At 43.8% G+C, this 17103-nt stretch overlaps 1 protein-coding gene across 13 annotated transcripts in view; it reads right to left on the bottom strand.

The window, feature by feature from the left end:
* The window catches only part of FGGY (FGGY carbohydrate kinase domain containing), a 414009-nt gene that overhangs the window by 390805 nt on the left and 6101 nt on the right, over positions 1-17103 (bottom strand). For 11 of the 13 annotated variants that reach the window (XR_004623203.1, XM_034653399.1, XM_034653401.1 and 8 more), the window contains exon 2: positions 1409-1623. The exons of 1 other annotated variant lie outside the window; for it this stretch is intronic. Coding sequence is in view for 11 of the 12 variants with exons in the window: in XM_034653401.1 (XP_034509292.1) it covers positions 1409-1623 (215 nt within the window). In the remaining variant the exon portion in view is untranslated. Of the gene's footprint in view, positions 1-1408; positions 1624-17103 lie in introns of those variants that run through there. One more of the 13 variants, XM_034653431.1, reaches the window with a different exon arrangement.

Below are 17103 nucleotides of genomic sequence, written 5' to 3'. Positions count from 1 at the left end.
ACAGCCATACTCACGTGAGCAGACAGCCTAAGACCCAGCAGCTTCATCCCAATAGCCTCAATGAGACAGCCTCACTCAGGACAAATGCCCACGGCACTCATGGGGCTCACACAGATGACGAGCTGACCGCCACCAGGAGATGATTAAAAATCTACCATTAAACCAAGCTGTACTTAGAGCAGACCTTTTTTGAAGTAGCTTTTCATCAGGGGATTATATTTTCTTCTTGACAATTTCCTTAATGGCAAGAAAGGCTATATGTTAGAAGAACAAAGGAGACCCAAGGGCAAAGAGTAGAAGATTCTCACCAAGGCAGGGGCTCAGAGCAGGGAGGGAGGAGGAAAATTAAACAGGCAGAAGAGATGTGCCCCAACTTTTCTTCCTACAGACTGCTCCAGCACTGCCCACCCCCACCTGCTCTCTCTGTCTGCTTCTCTGGGGGTACTAACAGCAGCCCAGAGCTCATTAAAGTTTAAACAGACTGATCAATACAGACAGAATGGTGAATTGTCCATCTGCAAATTACCAAGCCCTTCATGAATATTTAAGGAACAAAACTAGGAACAGAGAGAAAAGAGAAACCAGGACTTTATTTTTCCCTCTGAAAGGAAAAAAACACAAAAGTATCTCTGTCTCTCCTGATCACCAGGTTCTAAAACCAACAGTCAAGAGAGATAAGTGAGCATCACTTCCTTCCCCGAGCTGGCAGGTAGGGCTGCAATCCAAGGCCCCTCCACATCAACATCTGTCTGGCACAACTCAATGTCCTTGCTTTCTCAAAACACACCACGTGCGCCTGCCACTCATGCCTTGGCACATGCTGTTGCCTCTGAACAAAATGAGGTTCCTCACACTTGTCCACCTGGAAAGCAGGACAGTCCAGTGACTCATGGTGCAGCACTGGAGTCACTGCCACATCTGCTGCTTACTAACTGCATGAACTTGGGTAAGTCACCTAACCTTTCTGCACCTGTTTCCTCCTCGATACAACAGGGGTTGTAACAGGACTACCTTCCCAGGCAAGGATTCACATACACGACGCGTGCTAACACGGTTTACGTAACACTGGGCCCACACGCACGAAGGCACAGGGTTAGCTATGATTATCAGTGACCACTTCCACATTCGGTCACACGTGACCAGAATCCTGGGTCCTGTCCACCTGAGCCCCTCTGAGTTACCCTTTCCTCAGCTCCAGCCATAGCCCCTGACCCCCCAGCACCTACCGAGTCATAGTTTAGCCATCTACTGGTCTCTGCCACTAGACTATGAACTCCCGAAAGGCAAGGCCTATATCTAAAGCATCCCAACATTGTCCCTGGTACCAGATGTACAAAACAGACATGCTCAGCAGGTGGGAGCAGGGGAACATACACAAGGATAGAACGCCACAGTTGCGGCCATATACCTTTGTGACAACACAGCATGCGGCCCAGATGTCCTCGGAGGACTGCTCATGGTGGTTGAACTGAGGCTCCCATCGGTTAATCGGCTGGTCTGCAAAAGCCAAAATGATGCCCCTCTGGTCCACCAGAGCCGCACGCACACTCCCTGTTCCAACGTCCACACCCACGTAGTAGCTCCCTGGTTCCTGATCTCCGCCAGGCATTGTGATCCCTGCACCTGCAGTGATCAAGGACAAAAGCCACATGAAGACCAAGTGGGTCTGCAAAATCAGGCACAAAACATCTTGCAAGTGGAAATAAAAGGGGCACAGCTGACCAACTGGTGGCCATTTACTTATTCCACCCAACAAAAACGCTGAGTGCTAACAGTATGCTAATGGGCACACTGAGCTAGGTGGTGGGTAAACAAGACAGGCAAGGCCTCAGACGTGGAGTTTCCCTTCTCAGAAGGAAATCAGATGTTCAGCAGTTGCGAGCTGCATAATAATTTAAGCAAAGTCATGATATTGGGTGAAAAATGCTACACAGGTAAATATGGGGCTGTGGAATTCAAACAATCTAGAGGTAACAGACACGCATGTATTCTCACTGAATTTGAATCAGGAGGAGGACAACGGCCACAGCACTAAAAAGGAACCTCATCTACCCTGTCAACTGTTCATTCCAAAAATGATCTACTAAGTGCCTATTATATGCCAAACATGGTGAAAAGCACATGCACCCCCGCTACTCCTCACTGGGACTCTGGAAGGAGAGGATACTTAAATCTCTAGTTCACAGGTAATCAGGGGGAGAGTCCCAGAGATACATGACTTTTCTCTTAAAGCTAGGTCCACACACGTAAGAAGAGTAAATGTACAGGACCGCAGTGACGCGCATCGTACTGATGGGGAAACAGGTCTCGGGGAAGTGAAGAGAGGTGGCGGCATCACTCAAAAGCAGCCTGGACCCACGGTCGCCCCTCTGCGCCTGCCAAGTCCCAGGCCCTTCCCATTCGCTCCTAACAGCTTGAGGGGTCGTTTTGGAGAAGAGGCCAATATACTGCAGCCGAGTCATGAAGTGACTGGGAATGGAGAAGGAGACTCGCGGGAGACAGGATCAGGAATTTGTTAGACAATCTGTTTTCTTTACGGACCCCTTGTGAGTTACAAGGAAATCGGACCAGAGAACACTCAGGAATTCCTTGGCCTTCATTGCCGCTCTAAGTCCCTCTGGTCAGATTAGCCCACATGACACAGAAATCTCACGGAGGTTTTCATATCCCAGATCAGCCTTTCACCGAGTAAGAACAAGCCCCCGAGACAAGCACGCAGGCGAACAGGCTACAACTCCCCAGGTGAGCTCGGGGCAGTCTTAGCACCCGGAGTCTCATTTCCACCGAGAAAGCGGTCTGAGCCCTTCCATTTCAAAAAGGTAATGTTTCCTTGGCAAAGTCACACTTGGGGATTCTAAAACGAAGCCAGCCCGCAGATGTTCAGTTACTGCTTCCTGGATATGTATCCCAGTCAAAAGCTTCATTAAAAGTGATTGCTTCTGACTTAATCACAATGATTCCCCAACGGTGTTTGCCCCCTTTGGCTTGCAGGCTCCCTGGCAGGTGGAGAGGAAAACAGGGAGGCCACAGTGAGCACGTGCGCTACCTGCAGCTGGGTTTCCTAGAACAATGCTCGGACTCCAGCCTCTGCACTTTCCTATCATCCTGCCTCCTTCGCTTATAAGGCTTCCAGAGCTACACGGGACCCACGGCACCAGTTGTCAAGCTATGCATTCCTTCGTTTTTTTCAAGCCATGACTCATAGAAAATGTAAATACAGCAAGTCAAAGTAGAGCTGCTCCCTGTGGAACAAGGATGGCCCAGCCCCGCCCTCCCCGCCTCCCCAGAGTGGTCCCTCTGCTGGGTCCTTTCTCAGGACTCAGGATGGCTGCCATATAGCCTGATGCCCAGGCGTGGCATTCCAGGCCCACCAAGAGCTCCCCTCTGTTTGCGGTCAGCCTCATCGTGGAACATAATCCTGCCGGTTCTTACAGGAAACTCCAGACGTCCTGGGGCTCCTCGCAGGTTCTCTAGTGCCTTTACCCCACTGCTTCGTACTTGCCCTTCCCTTCCTAACCCCTTCCTCTCTTGTGTGCCTGGTGACCTCGGACTTAACATTTTCAGTTCCAACTCAACCATCTCCCCTTCAGGAAAGGCTTCTTTGCCTTTCTCTGTCCCTTGGAGCCATGAGAGTACCGCGTCCCTACTTTCTTTTAAATCCTAGCCATTATGAAATATGATTTTTTTTTTGGTTCCAGGTCTGTCTCCCTTACTGGCAAGAGCCTGAAAAATAAAAGAACCTTAGTGATTTCTGTATCCCTAGTTCCTAACAGTATCTGGGATAGAATCTATTTTCAATAAATGTGTACTGAATGAACTAGCTCGGTGAACTCAATAGAAAACAAGGATGAAAAGGCTCATGCTTTAACAGTCTGAATTCCTAATTTTGTACTTACAGGCACTAGTGTTTTGCTTTGATTCTAATCTCTGTATGCTTCATTCATCCAATTAACAAATATTTATTGGATGCCTACAACCACATTTTCTTAATTCTAGGACACTCATTTTTTTCACATTTTGCTTCTCTGAAGTCATTGAATCCCACAATCAATGGCATCTTACAATTAATTGGTAACACTGTCTTACTTTCTTAGTGGTATATGAAATAATAATGCATCTTGCAACACCATGATTGATATTCAAAGAAATACAGATTGCGCCAGGCACTAGGCACCCTGCTAAGAGCTGCGGATACCTTTTTTTTCCATTATAAATCTTTTTTATTACTATTTTTTATAATAATTTTTTATTATGTTTTGTTGCAGACAAAATAGGACGGTGCACTGGCTCAGGGCTTCCTCAACATTCTCTACCTGCCAACAGGAGGAAGATTGACCAAGCCAGCTGCTCCACCTCTCACACTCACATCCTCTTCACTTGGAATTCCCTCTGCTAGCATCTCACCGTCTCGGGCCTGGAGGCCCAGGGGTGCCGCTCCTAACACTGATCCTAGCATGCCAACAACCCTCTGTCCTTGGCTAGAACTCTCCAAGACTATTCTAAGAGAAACAAGGAAATAAATAGGAAATGAAGAATCTATACAAACGTTCTGGCTTACCCAAACCGACCAGCCATCAGCCAGGCTTCTCCCTGCTCCGGCTAGCCCCAGTGACAAGACAGATTCCCCAGGGGGCTGGCCCAGCTCCTCAAGCCTGGGTTTCTCACTTCTGACTCTATCTTCCTCGACAGGGAGCACAACATCTTATCACCCACCACCCAGACATCCGATTTATTTCCAGTAAAATCCAGAGGCAGATTTCTACTCTGCAGCTGACCCAGCGCTTACCCCAGTTCTGAGTTTTGGACCCATGTCTTCGCTAAACAGGAAAGAGCCCGCCCTTCAGGAGAGCCCCTATCTCATATGAAGAGTGGAGCTTTACTACTAAACAATTAACTCCATTGTTGCCGGGATCACAGCTAGCCCCTGTGCCAACCCGGTGCCTGGCACATAGCAGGAACTCAGTGAGTCTTTGTGACTCCGTGCATACCTTTAAAACCTATCCTTAGGGAATACTAAAAGGTACTATGTATCTCCAATGCTCTGTTCAACAGCTTGCTTATATTGTCACAACACTTTTAATCTTGACCTCAACTCCTGAAGATAATTCATGAAAATACCATCCCCATTTCACTGATGAGGAAAATTGAGTCCCAGACAGGTAAAGCAGCTTGCTCCGGTACGTCATGTAATAGTAAGGAATAGAGCTGACAGCCATCCCCTTCCCTGCGGCTCCAAAGTCCCCAACCATTCTCAGGATGCCATACTGCCTGACTCTCCTCCATTTATTAAACGCCTATTTGCCAAGGACCCTGCCTCCTTTGTCTAAGATCGGCTACCTCGGGACTCAAGCCGCCCACCGCTGGAGCCTGACCCTTCCCCAATGCCAGGCAGCCTCTCTCTGACAAACCACCCGTTTCTAGACCACATTACCAGGGCATCGGTCAGGGACGGTCAAACTCATGGGGACCAGGGCATCATACCTCCCAGCATTGTTCACACACACCTCCCAGTTCATGTTTTTCTAAGAAATAGATCCTAATTAAATATTTCAGGTTCACCATGTTTCCCATTACTATAGTTTTAAGTAATCTCTTTGTGATTGTTTCCACACCTGGACCCTGAAAGCAGGGAAGCAAGTAAGTTCAAGCCCTTGGGCGGCTTCCCTGAAACTCGACCCTGAGAGTTTTAAAAACCCTGCCAGAGAATTTTCTGCAACTCAGATCCCTTGTCTTCCCCTCTGTGCCCTTTGTTCCTCTAGTCACAAGGACTCTGCTGTGTCCTGGACTCCAATCTGTATCCAGTTCCCCTTCTCCTCAACAAATAAAATAGTTACTGCAAAATGGAAAACATTCCATTTTCTAATTTGCTAAGAAAGAAATAATAATAAGGAGTAGGATCCGTCTGTGTGTCTGGCACTTGCACAGATGCCTTAATCTCTTCCAAATGAAACTCAACCAAGTTGGTAAACCTATCACCATTTTACACTTCAGGGGAATGGGGAAATTCGCCCAAGGCACACAAACAGTAAATGGCAGCACCGAGCTTTGAACCCCAGCCTCCATGGCAAAGTGTAGGGCTCCCTCCAAAACACCGACTGAAAACTGAAAACAGAATTCTTTGTTAACTCCTTCAATAACAATTATCCACAACAAATGTAGCAACAACTAGCAATTATTAAGCTCTGCTCTACAAATCACCCACATGATTTTGTGATTCCAACCACTCCTTGCAACAACCCTGTGAGGTAGGCAGTTATGAGCCCATTTTCCAGTTAAGGAGACTGAGGTTCTCGGAAATAAAGCTGTTTAAGGTCACGCAGCACAAAACCAGAGAAGCTGGGATTCGAGGCTAAGTTGGAATGGCTGCAAAGCCCAATTTGTGAATGGTGAGGGTCATCAGAACTTTGATTCTATCTCCTTCTTTTTAAGCAAAGATGAATACTCTAAAAAGAGAAATTACTATTAGGGCTACGGGGACGGTGACAGGCAGACAGAAATGAGGACATGGACTGTGGGGACCATGAGAAAGAAAACAATAGAGAAAAATTCAAGCTGTGCTGGACATGAGTCCTGGGCCACCTAACTTCTCAGTCTGCAAGATCCTTCAAAGGGCAGAAACAGCCTCCCATCCAAGTCCCCAGCATGGATGGTGATGTAGGAAGGATGTTAGGTTTTGAGGCCAATGGCCAAGGAAGAATTCTTGAGAGGTCTTTGGTGCAAAAAGGTGGTTTTATCAAAGCACCACGGGAGTGGCCTATTATATACTTTCAAGTTGGGAGGGGGTTAGGAACGGCGTAAGCCTCCCGGTATTTTGGAAACAAGGTTTCCAGGGTCTGGAGGGGGCTAGCTATTGTTGGGAAGGTCATTTATTACTGTTTAGTAAACCCTCAGTCATGAGACCCTTCAGATATATATCGGTGGGTCATATGCTTGGGGGATGATTGCCAACATGTATCTTGGGGGTGGTAGAGATAAAGGAAGTTTCCAAAGGAATTTTTATATGTTAAAGTAGACTTACAGGATTCTAGGGGCTGGGCTAAGATTGCCTTTTGCCCTTAGCAAAGTATTAACATAGAGGCAGCGAGTCCCTAAAGGAAGGTCACTCTGCCTCTTTCAAGGACTAGTCAATAGGCTGTAGACAGTAAGGAAATGTAGTATTTTTTCTTCTGCCTTTGTTTCCCACATCAGACAGGACTCATTTTTAGCCACTATTCATGATCAAAATACTGTTCCTATGATAAATATTTATACGGTTCATTAAATAATAGCTTGTATAAATATTATTAGTAACGTGCCACAGGAAACCACAGACTTCATGGCTGATTCTTCAACAAACGTGTAAGTTGGTCAAATGCAGCGTGAAAAAGGAAGACGGACATGGACTTGGGAGGCTGCTCTTTGCAAAAGTAGTAAGAAGGGGGTCAACACTACAACTGTGCTGAAAACCCACCAAGTGGGGGTTGTTCTCCTATTTTTCCTTCCTCCTTTCTCCCTACATAACTTAATAGCAATAATATTGTTTCCTAAGACTACAATCCTCCAGAGTGGGTGAGCTTACCTTCAGTCCTATTTCTTAAAAAGCCACTCCTCCAGGACCAATTAGGTGACGGTGTGCACAGAAACCATGTCCCAGGGATCTGAGAGGGAACTCAATATCCTCTTTCAACTTTGATCTTTGGACTTTGCTGGGAGCTCGGGTGCAAGAGTCCCACACTATTTAGTTAGTCATATTGCAAGCAGACAGTTGGTAAGCTTGGAAAGAAAAAAGATAAGCAATGAGTATACGCCTGTCCACTTCAGCCTTCTAACAGAAAGAACCAAATAGCACTTTATTTTTTTTTAATAATTAATTTTATTTTATTATATTATGTTAATCACCATACAGTACAAAAAATAGCACTTTAAACAAATCACACACGCTGTAAGATGGCAAGAAAGCGTGGGATGGGAAGTAAAAAGCTAATCTGGCAATCGTAACCGGTTGTCTACTGGTTTTACCAACAAAACACAGGGGAGAAAACAATACAGGTTGCTCACCGTAATTTTTTCCCTTACTGTGAAAGGCTGTCTCCTACAGTTCCAATGTCATGGTGTTTTTTGATTAACTGAGATTATATAATTGAAGTGATTAGCATTAACACCTGATGTTCAGTACATGCTCCATAAACAGCAGCAATTATCAGGGCCATTATTATGTCCCTTCCAACGCCAAATCACCTCTGGACACCTGCAATATACACAGGCTAGACCTGGGTGTTCTCACTGTATCTAACATCTCAAATTCCAGCAAACAAAGCAAATATTAAGTGCTTTCTCTGTGCTGGGACAGCAGGAATAGGAAGCTGAAAAACACAGGATCTCTGACATTAGAGTTGACAATTTAATCTAAGAATCTGATTTTTGAAAATCAAATGGTGACAACTCAAATTATTCCTAGTTTTTGTACTTCGAGCTAAACCAAAATGCACCTAGTGAACTACGTATGGCAATAAGGTGGCTTCATGCTGCCAGCAGAATCCTAGCCACACTCTGAGGGCCAAGCATCCTATTCCAACACCACTTTTCTCCACAGAATTCAGAGATAATGGCTGGAAAAAGGAAGCACCAGTTGACTGTTTTCATCCCTGTTCCAACCACTAGACCAGAAACTCAGTATTTTTCAGGATGCTGAGGATCTTGACTATAAGCCCATTTTCAAATATAAGCACGAGGTGATTCAAGGAGGCGTAGAGTATTAATAATAGAAAGGCCGGCTGTTCTTTTAATTCAAAGTTGGATTCCAAAAGGCAGAAAAGTCAGAACTCACCAAACCCCTACGCCTGCCTCACAATGTGGCAGCCACAGAATCAAAACGAAGCCAGTTCTGGATGTTAGCCGAAACCACCACCCTCCACAAGCCGCGCAGGCAAGACACAACAGCTGACACAAATACAAAATTCAACCATGTTGAGGACAAATGCACAGTATAGGTCCTAAAGAAATCATGGATGGAAAATCTGACTCACGAGAAGACATCCCCAAACCCCAACAACAAACAGTGCCTTAAGAGCAGATGAAACTTTGTATCTCCACATCCTCTTCTGGAAAACACTGCTGGCTCCCTCTTCTTTTCAATCCTTGTGATCTGATAAAGCAACTCCTTATTTGTTATAATGTCTCCCAAGCTCCTTATAATGCCCTACCAAGCTATTCTGTTTGCAGAGAAAGGATGCCACATTTCTAACACCCATCGATGCATGTGCCATTTCTCCCATTTACAGATGGGGACACTCAAATTCTGTGAGCGTCAAATCTCCAGTTGATGGTCACAAAGCCAGGAGAAGGAGGAGGCTGTATTCAAATCCAGCTTTGTCTAAGCCAGAGCAGGGCTCTTGCTACTGTCCCTGAAATGACTTGGCTTTCCATATCAACCAAGTTGCCTTTACCCTGGGCAAACTCAGAATGCCCTTCAAAGTCTGTTTATCCTGTGAAACCTTCTTGGACACTCAATCATTAGAAATGGCTTCTCCCTGCTCTGATTCATAAAGACTACTTTATGTCACTGTACATGCTACTGTAAGAAACAGATGTGAACTGAGAATGTTTTGCCTGCTACTTCCTTGTACCTGCTGATAGGCACAGTGTAGCTTAATATAGTAACAGGGGAAGTACTGGGTGGTGGGGGAGGGGAAGATTTTTAATGTATAAAATAGTCAAATATCTTTTCAAATAAAAAGTCTCTAAGGACTCTGCCCCTGGAGAGTTCCAAAAGCAGTATCACCAAGCCTCTCTTCTATGTGAAGCACCCCGCTCCTCCCCCAGGACAATCTCCCTCCTTGACCAGGCACGTATATGGAGGGGAGAAGGAAGAGAGACTCCTCAGACAAGGGGTCTTGTCAGAGTCAGTCTATCTTCTACAAATCCAATTTACACTGAGTTCACTAAAAGCCAGAGTGTAAATCCGATGGTCTCCCACTCCCATGCCAGGACCCAGAAAGCAGAAAAATGGCAAAAAAGGAAGAAAGACAGTGAGGGCTGGCATCCTGATTCTAAACGCAAAGTTATAATATTTTAACCCCAATATGCCAATTACCAAGTTAAGCCTGTTAAAGGGGAAAACTGTATGCACACTTAGTGATTATTACGTGGACTCTTCTTTTTGGAACATGAATTCCTGACCTCTGAGTTCTGAATAATTTAAATATATGTGTAGTTTCTCTCCCTCTGTCACTTTCTTCTCCAAGAGGCTGCTGTTGATTTGCTGACATAATTAACTATGAAATGATTTTCTACAGAACTAACCAGACCTTCAAAGCAAGGCCGTTATCATTAGCATATTGGCCAGAATCCATGGCTTTTCCGAGAAAAATCACTCAAATTAAAACAACAGAAGAACCCACCAACCTCAGTGACTGCTGTCAGATGTCAGCCAACTCAGGAAAGGCTCAGGGCAGTATTAGTTAGAGCAACAAAATCCCTTCCCCACACAGCCTTCCAAAACTCCTTCCTCAGAGACCAGGCGCAGCCAGAAGCCGGCTGAGGTCTTTGGCCTCTTCTTGTGTTTACCTATTTATGAAGCATGACCAAGTGGATTTAAGGTCCAAGGTGAAAGGCATAAAGAACAAGTTATTTGAAGATTAAACTTTACACTCGGGGAATTGGACAGTGCCTTCCACAAACAGGTCCTGTCGAAATTACCAAGAGCTACAGGACACGCTCAAATTGCTGACTACAGCGATGCTGCTTCTGCCCAAAATAAGCCCAAGGACCTCAAAGCTCTGGCTCCTGCCTGCCTCCCTAACCTCACCCCCCTACCTCCCTACCCCGCCCCATCTCAACCCCCTATACTCCAACACTAGCTGCTGTCAGCAGTCCCTCAAACGAAGATTTGAAATGAAGACTTGGCACCTTTGTTCATACTGTTCCCTCTTCCTGTAATGCAAAGAATACAAACTTGCAGTTCACAGAAAAAGAAATACAATGAATACCATGAACCTTTAGCCTCACAAATAATGGAGGAAATGCAATGTACAATAATATAATTTTACATGTAACAAGTCAGCAAAAACTGAAAATATTGATAATACCCAGTTTTGGCAAGAGTGTGGGGAAATAGGCAGCTTCATACACTTTTAGTGATAGAGTAATGGGCTTCAGCCTTGTCTAGAAAAATCTGGCACTATCTGTCCATTTTTAAAAATCGACCCTTTTACCTAACAGTTTAACTTCTAAGAATTTACGGATTGACAGAAGATATATAGAAAAAATGTACACAACAAGTTTTTGTCAAGGCAAGAGCACATTCATAAAAACTCTGGAAACAAATTAACTATTTATTAATAGGGGACTTGCTAAAACTTATACATAAGCAGCTATTAAAACCAATGAGAGGAGCTAAAGAAAAACGCTAATGATATGTTATTAAATAAAAGAGCAAGTTCTTCGAGATGCCAATATGACCCCATTTGTACTACTTTTTTTTTTTTTTTTTTAAGAAGACTATCAATGGTTCTCAAACTGTGGTATCCAGCAGAACAAGGTCAGCATCACCAGGGAACGTGTTAGAAACGCAAATTCTCAGGCTCCAGCCCACATCTACTGACTCTGAGACTCTGGGAGTGCAGCTCCAAGGCCAGGGCCACAGAAGCCCTCCAGGTGGTCCTGACCTATGCTACAGCTGGAGAGCCAATGCAGTGTACAAGGACTGAACAGACGAGATTCGGGAAGAACACACAAGGGAAAAAGAAAGGTCGTGGAAGCTTGGAGGGCAATCTCTAAATGCCCTTCTCCACAGCTATAATTTTCACAACGAGCAGCTATTACTGTAAGAAGAAGAAGAAAGATCTTCCTAATACTGAGCGGAGCTCTGTTTTGTAGGGCTCCCACCCTCCTCACCTCATTCTCGTCCCACGTATCACCCAAACCACCTACTCCCTTTTAGGTGAGCTATGGCTTCAAATGCTTTGAGATGATTCCTGTGACCTCCTATTGGTCTTCTTTCCTCCATGCTATAGATTTTCAGTTCCTATAACCATTCCCCCATGCCCTGGCTTTTTCTCAAATAAAAGAGATGAGGCACACTTGATACATTTCACGAGAATGATCTTCAGATGCTCATGTTTCCATCTGACATTGTGTGGAGCTGAGGTAAGCAGGCTAAGAGCACACAGTAGACATGCAGGTCTCTACCTGCCTGGAGAACCCCCAGATGCAACATATACTGGGACAAGGCCCATTCAGCCCAATATCCAATCTCTGACACTAATATCAGAAGAATCTCTGACACTAATATCAGAAGAATTTGTTCAGGAGAAAAGGGAAAGGGAGCTCGAATATCTTCACAAACTGTCTACGATGGAGGGTTCTGAGGGGACCCTTGTCAAGTACCCTCATCTTCTCATCCTAGGTCCCTAAAAATGGTGTGCCCTGTGTTTATCAGTATGTATCTTCACATGAATCCAAATGTTTCCTGAACATATTTTGAGCCAAGCCTCATCTTGGATCAATAAATTTCTCAGGAACACTTACTCTGTGCCAGGCATGGTACCAGTGACTTAGGACATGGGCTTGCTAACCTCCCAACAACCCTAGAGGGGTCCACACTTAGAAATAGAGTAACTAGGGGCGCCTGGGTAGCGCAGTCGTTGAGCGTCTGCCTTCGGCCCAGGGCGTGATCCCGGCGTTCTGGGATCGAGCCCCACATCAGGCTCCTCCGCTGGGAGCCTGCTTCTTCCTCTCCCACTCCCCTGCTGTGTTCCCTCTCTCGCTGGCTGTCTATCTCTGTCACGTAAATAAATAAAATCTTAAAGAAAAAAAAAAAAAGAAATAGGGTAACTAAGGTTCTGTGCACTTGGGTTACTTGGCCACCATCAGAGTCAGTAAAAACCAAAGAGGAACTTCAACCCTATGCCCCTTGCCCCAGGCCACGTGATATTTCTAAACATTCTAAAGTAGCCTCATTCGAACATCAAAGTTGGCCAGGAATTCTACAATCCCAGAATTTGGTGAACTACACTGAGATTCGTCTGTTGAAATCACTCTTAATTTTATAGAGCGCCTTCCTCTCAGCCTTCGTCCCCCACAACCCACCAGTAACTGAGTCCTTTTTTAATCTCTCCATCCCGTGGCCAGTTGAGCAGAATGCAAGCTACTCAGCTGTCAGCCTGGTCTGCAACCAGAGGCCCAAATCCAGATGGCCAAGGGACTGGTAATACATTGAGCCTGAATGATTTCTACCTCATTTCCCTAGTCTCCCTAAACCCACCCCACACATACATCACTCTATATGTACCCGCTGTTTGAACTCTGCTTCCTGCATGTTGATAAGGGCCTCCTCAATAAGTTAAGATGATGAAGGGTGGCGGGAGGGGGTGTTATAGGAGTCTCCTGGGAAAAGTATGCCTAGTTTGGGAAGGAAATCTCATCATTTCTCCCTCACATGTCAAACCTACTTCCCCCAGACATACTATTCCTTCTCTCCTCTCTCTCAGTGAGTGGCACCACCAACCACCGTGCTGCTGAGCCAGGCATCCAGAGCTTACCTGACTCCTGTGCAGGTTATTCTCAGCTTCCCCCACTCCTACCCTATACACTCAAATCCTTTTCTGACTACCCTGTGTTCTGGGAACTAGAGTTTGGATCTCCAGGTGCTCCAACCCTCTGTTCTCTAGCTGGGTTTGGCCAATGGAGAGCACTAGCAGAAGCCTCCAAGGAGGAAGGAGAGTAAGGTCAGGACTCCTTTGTTGAGAGATGAACTGAACCACCTGCAACTCTTGAACTAAGGTCATGAATCCTCTCAAGGCAGCTTTCTGCACATAGTTTCTCCTTTGGGGTTCTGGTAACCATTCCTCACCTTGACCCTTTAAATAGAAAGACAGAACAATCCTATTGTTATTAGCCCCAGGGATAATTCAGGCCACCTTCATCTCTCTAAATAGTTCCGTCACTGAAAATTATCCTAATTGGAGGGTGTCTTCTGTTTCCTTTTGATCTACTTCCTGCACTGTGCCCTGTCAGGCCTCAAGAAGTAAAAGTGGTCCCATTATTGCTGGTGTCCAGATACTTCAAAATCCCTTCCTCACATCCTCAAATAGTCCCTTCTTTAAATTTTCTTCAGAAATTCCAGTTGAAGACCTCCACTGCTAGCCAAGAAGGAGTAACAGGAACCATATTTACCCTCCCACCAAAAACAACTTAAAACAAACAAACAAAATATAGGAAACAAGAGTTCTCAGGACACTGGACATTAGGCAACAAAATACAGCGATCCCACAAGCTGGGGGAAAATGAAGTGACCTGAATTGGCTCAAGTTTAATGTGTGGGACCATGGCACAGGAAACGGAAATCCAGGCCAAGCCCTGCAGTCTCCCTGAGTTGAGGAGACGGAGCCAGGAGTTTGCAGAAAACAGGAGGTTAGATTTCTTGGGTGCAGAGTACAAGAAAGGAGAGAGTTGCACAGGGGGAGAATTCCAGTGAACTGCAAAGGGAGCTCCTCAAGTATTCAGTAGAGTACCAACCACTGTACGCATGTGAGGAAGCCATCTGAGCCAGAAGCTTCCAGAGTGCACTGTCAGAGGACTTTGCACAGCGCCATGAATAGTGCCTATTCACACCAGCCAGAGTGGGAAACCGTGTCACTGAGAGGGCACTGAGTACTGTACACAGAAGGGTTTTGCCTCAGCAGTGAAGAATTAGCCCTGGTCCCACCTAACAAAGCTTAAAGCAAGAATCAAAAGAATCCAATGGCTTCCTAATCCCTCACACATGACCCCAGAACAAAGTTCAAGTGTATTTATAAAATTACAAAAATGTATAGCACCAAACAAGATAAAATACACAATGTCTGCTAGTCAATCAAAATTTACCAGGCACACCAAGATGCAGGAAAAGACTACCCAAAATGAGAAAAATCAATGGGCACTGACCTAGAATTGACACATTTGACAGAATTAGTAGACACAAATATTAAAACAACGATGATACCTGTATTTCATATGTTCAGAAAGCTAGAGAAGAGACTGAACTTGAAAGTTCAGACATGGAAGATAAAAAAGACTCAGGCTGAAATGCTAAAAATGACAACTAAGATGTCTGCGATGAAAAACCATAGGATCGGAAAATACAGAAGAAAGGATTAGTGACCTTCAAAACACAATAACAGACACTATCCACTAACAAAGAGAGAAAAAAAGATTTTTAAAAAAATAAACAGAGCATCAGTGAGCTGGGGAAAAACTTCAGGTGGCATAATATATGTGAAATGGGGATCCCTGAAGGAAAGAACAAAGAAAGGGTCAGGAGCAATATCTGAAAATCTAATGGGCACAGATCTTCCAAATTTGATGAAAACTATAAACCCACAGATTCAAGAATATCAATGAACACAAGCACAAGAAATATGAAGAAAGCTAACCCAAGAAACATCAGATTCAAGCGGTTCAAAACCAATGATAAAATCTTAGAATTTGCTTAGGAGGAGGGGAGGCGACAATATGCACAAAAGAAAGAAAAATAGGAGAAGGATTCCCATCTTAGAAATAATAATGTAAACTGTGACACTGCAGAGTAACATCTTCGAAATACTGAAGAAAAAACTTCATATCTAAAATTCTGTACCTTGTGAAAAAAAAACTTTCAAAACTGAAGTTTTAATAAAGACAAATTCAGACAAAGAAAAGAAGAAAAAAATGCATTACCAGCAGAACTGCACCACAAGAAATGGAGGGGGAAAATGACAGCACATGGAAATCTGGCTCTATAAAATGGAATGAAGAGCTCAAGGGTAACCATGTGGGTACATACAAAGACTTTTTAAAAACTACTTGAATGTCTTAAAAAGATAACTGACTGCTTAAAACTAAAATAATAACCACATATCATGGGGCTTCAAACTATGTAAAAGTAAAATGTACAACATAAAACAACAGTAGCACAAAGGCTAGGAGGCAAGAATTATAAACATACTGTCGTAAGGTTCCTATATTATATGTTAAGTGGTATAATCCCACTTGAAAGTTGACTCTGATAAATTAAAGATGTATACTATAAACCCTAAAGCAACCATTAAAATAATACCAAAAGAAAAAGTTGGGGCACCTCGGTAACACAGTAGTTAAGCGTCTGCTTTCGGCTCAGGGCGTGATCCCAGTGTTCTGGGATCAAGCCCCACATTAGGCTCCTCCACTAAGAGCCTGCTTCTTCCCCTCCCACTCCCCCTGCTTGTGTTCCCTCTCTTGCTGGCTGTCTCTCTCTGTCAAATAAATAAATAAAATCTTAAAAAAAAAAAAGAAAAAGAAAAAGAAAAAGTTATGCGTAATAAGCCAATTAAGGAAGAAAAAAATGAAATTATAAAAAAACTAATCCAAACGAAGGCAGAAAAAGAGAATGAAAAGAACAAAGAACAGATGGAACAAATAGAAAAGAAAAAAAAGCTAGATGGTATATTTAAAACAAACCATATGATAATTACATTAAATACAGTCTAAATACCCCTAATTAAAATGCAGAAATTATCAGGCCTTACTTAGTTAGCCAGTCTAACTATATGCTGCCTACAAAAAAACCCACTTTAAACATAAGAAACACATAGGTTAAAAGTAAAAAGAAGAAAAAGATATGCCATTAAAAAGCATTCAAAAGAAAGCTAAATCATTACCATACTAAGTAGATTTTACAGCAAAAATATTACCAGAAATAATGACTAAGTAGATTTCAGAGCAAAGAATATTATCAGAAATAAAGAAATAATAAAGGGGATGATTCACCAAGACAACCTAACAATCCTAAATATTAACACACCTAATAACAGTGCATCAGAATACATAAAGCAAAATCTGATAGAAGTGCAAAGAGAAATGCATATATCCACAATTATCCTCAGAGATTCTAATACCATTCTCTCAATAACAAATACAGTAAGTAAACACAAAAATCAGCAAGGATGTAATATACCATAGTCAATGAAGTTGACATAATTGATATGGAAAAAGCACTCTACCAACACACATTCTTTTCAAGTACACACCAAACATTTACCAAGACAGACCACATTCTGGGCCATAAAACAAGTCTCAAGAAGATAAAAGGATTCAAGTCATACCAAAGTAACTTCTGTGACCACAACA

The sequence above is a fragment of the Ailuropoda melanoleuca genome, chromosome 2 (genome assembly GCF_002007445.2).
Source record: "Ailuropoda melanoleuca isolate Jingjing chromosome 2, ASM200744v2, whole genome shotgun sequence".
Classification (NCBI taxonomy): Eukaryota; Metazoa; Chordata; class Mammalia; order Carnivora; family Ursidae; genus Ailuropoda; species Ailuropoda melanoleuca.
This window is presented reverse-complemented; position numbering and strand designations above follow the sequence as displayed.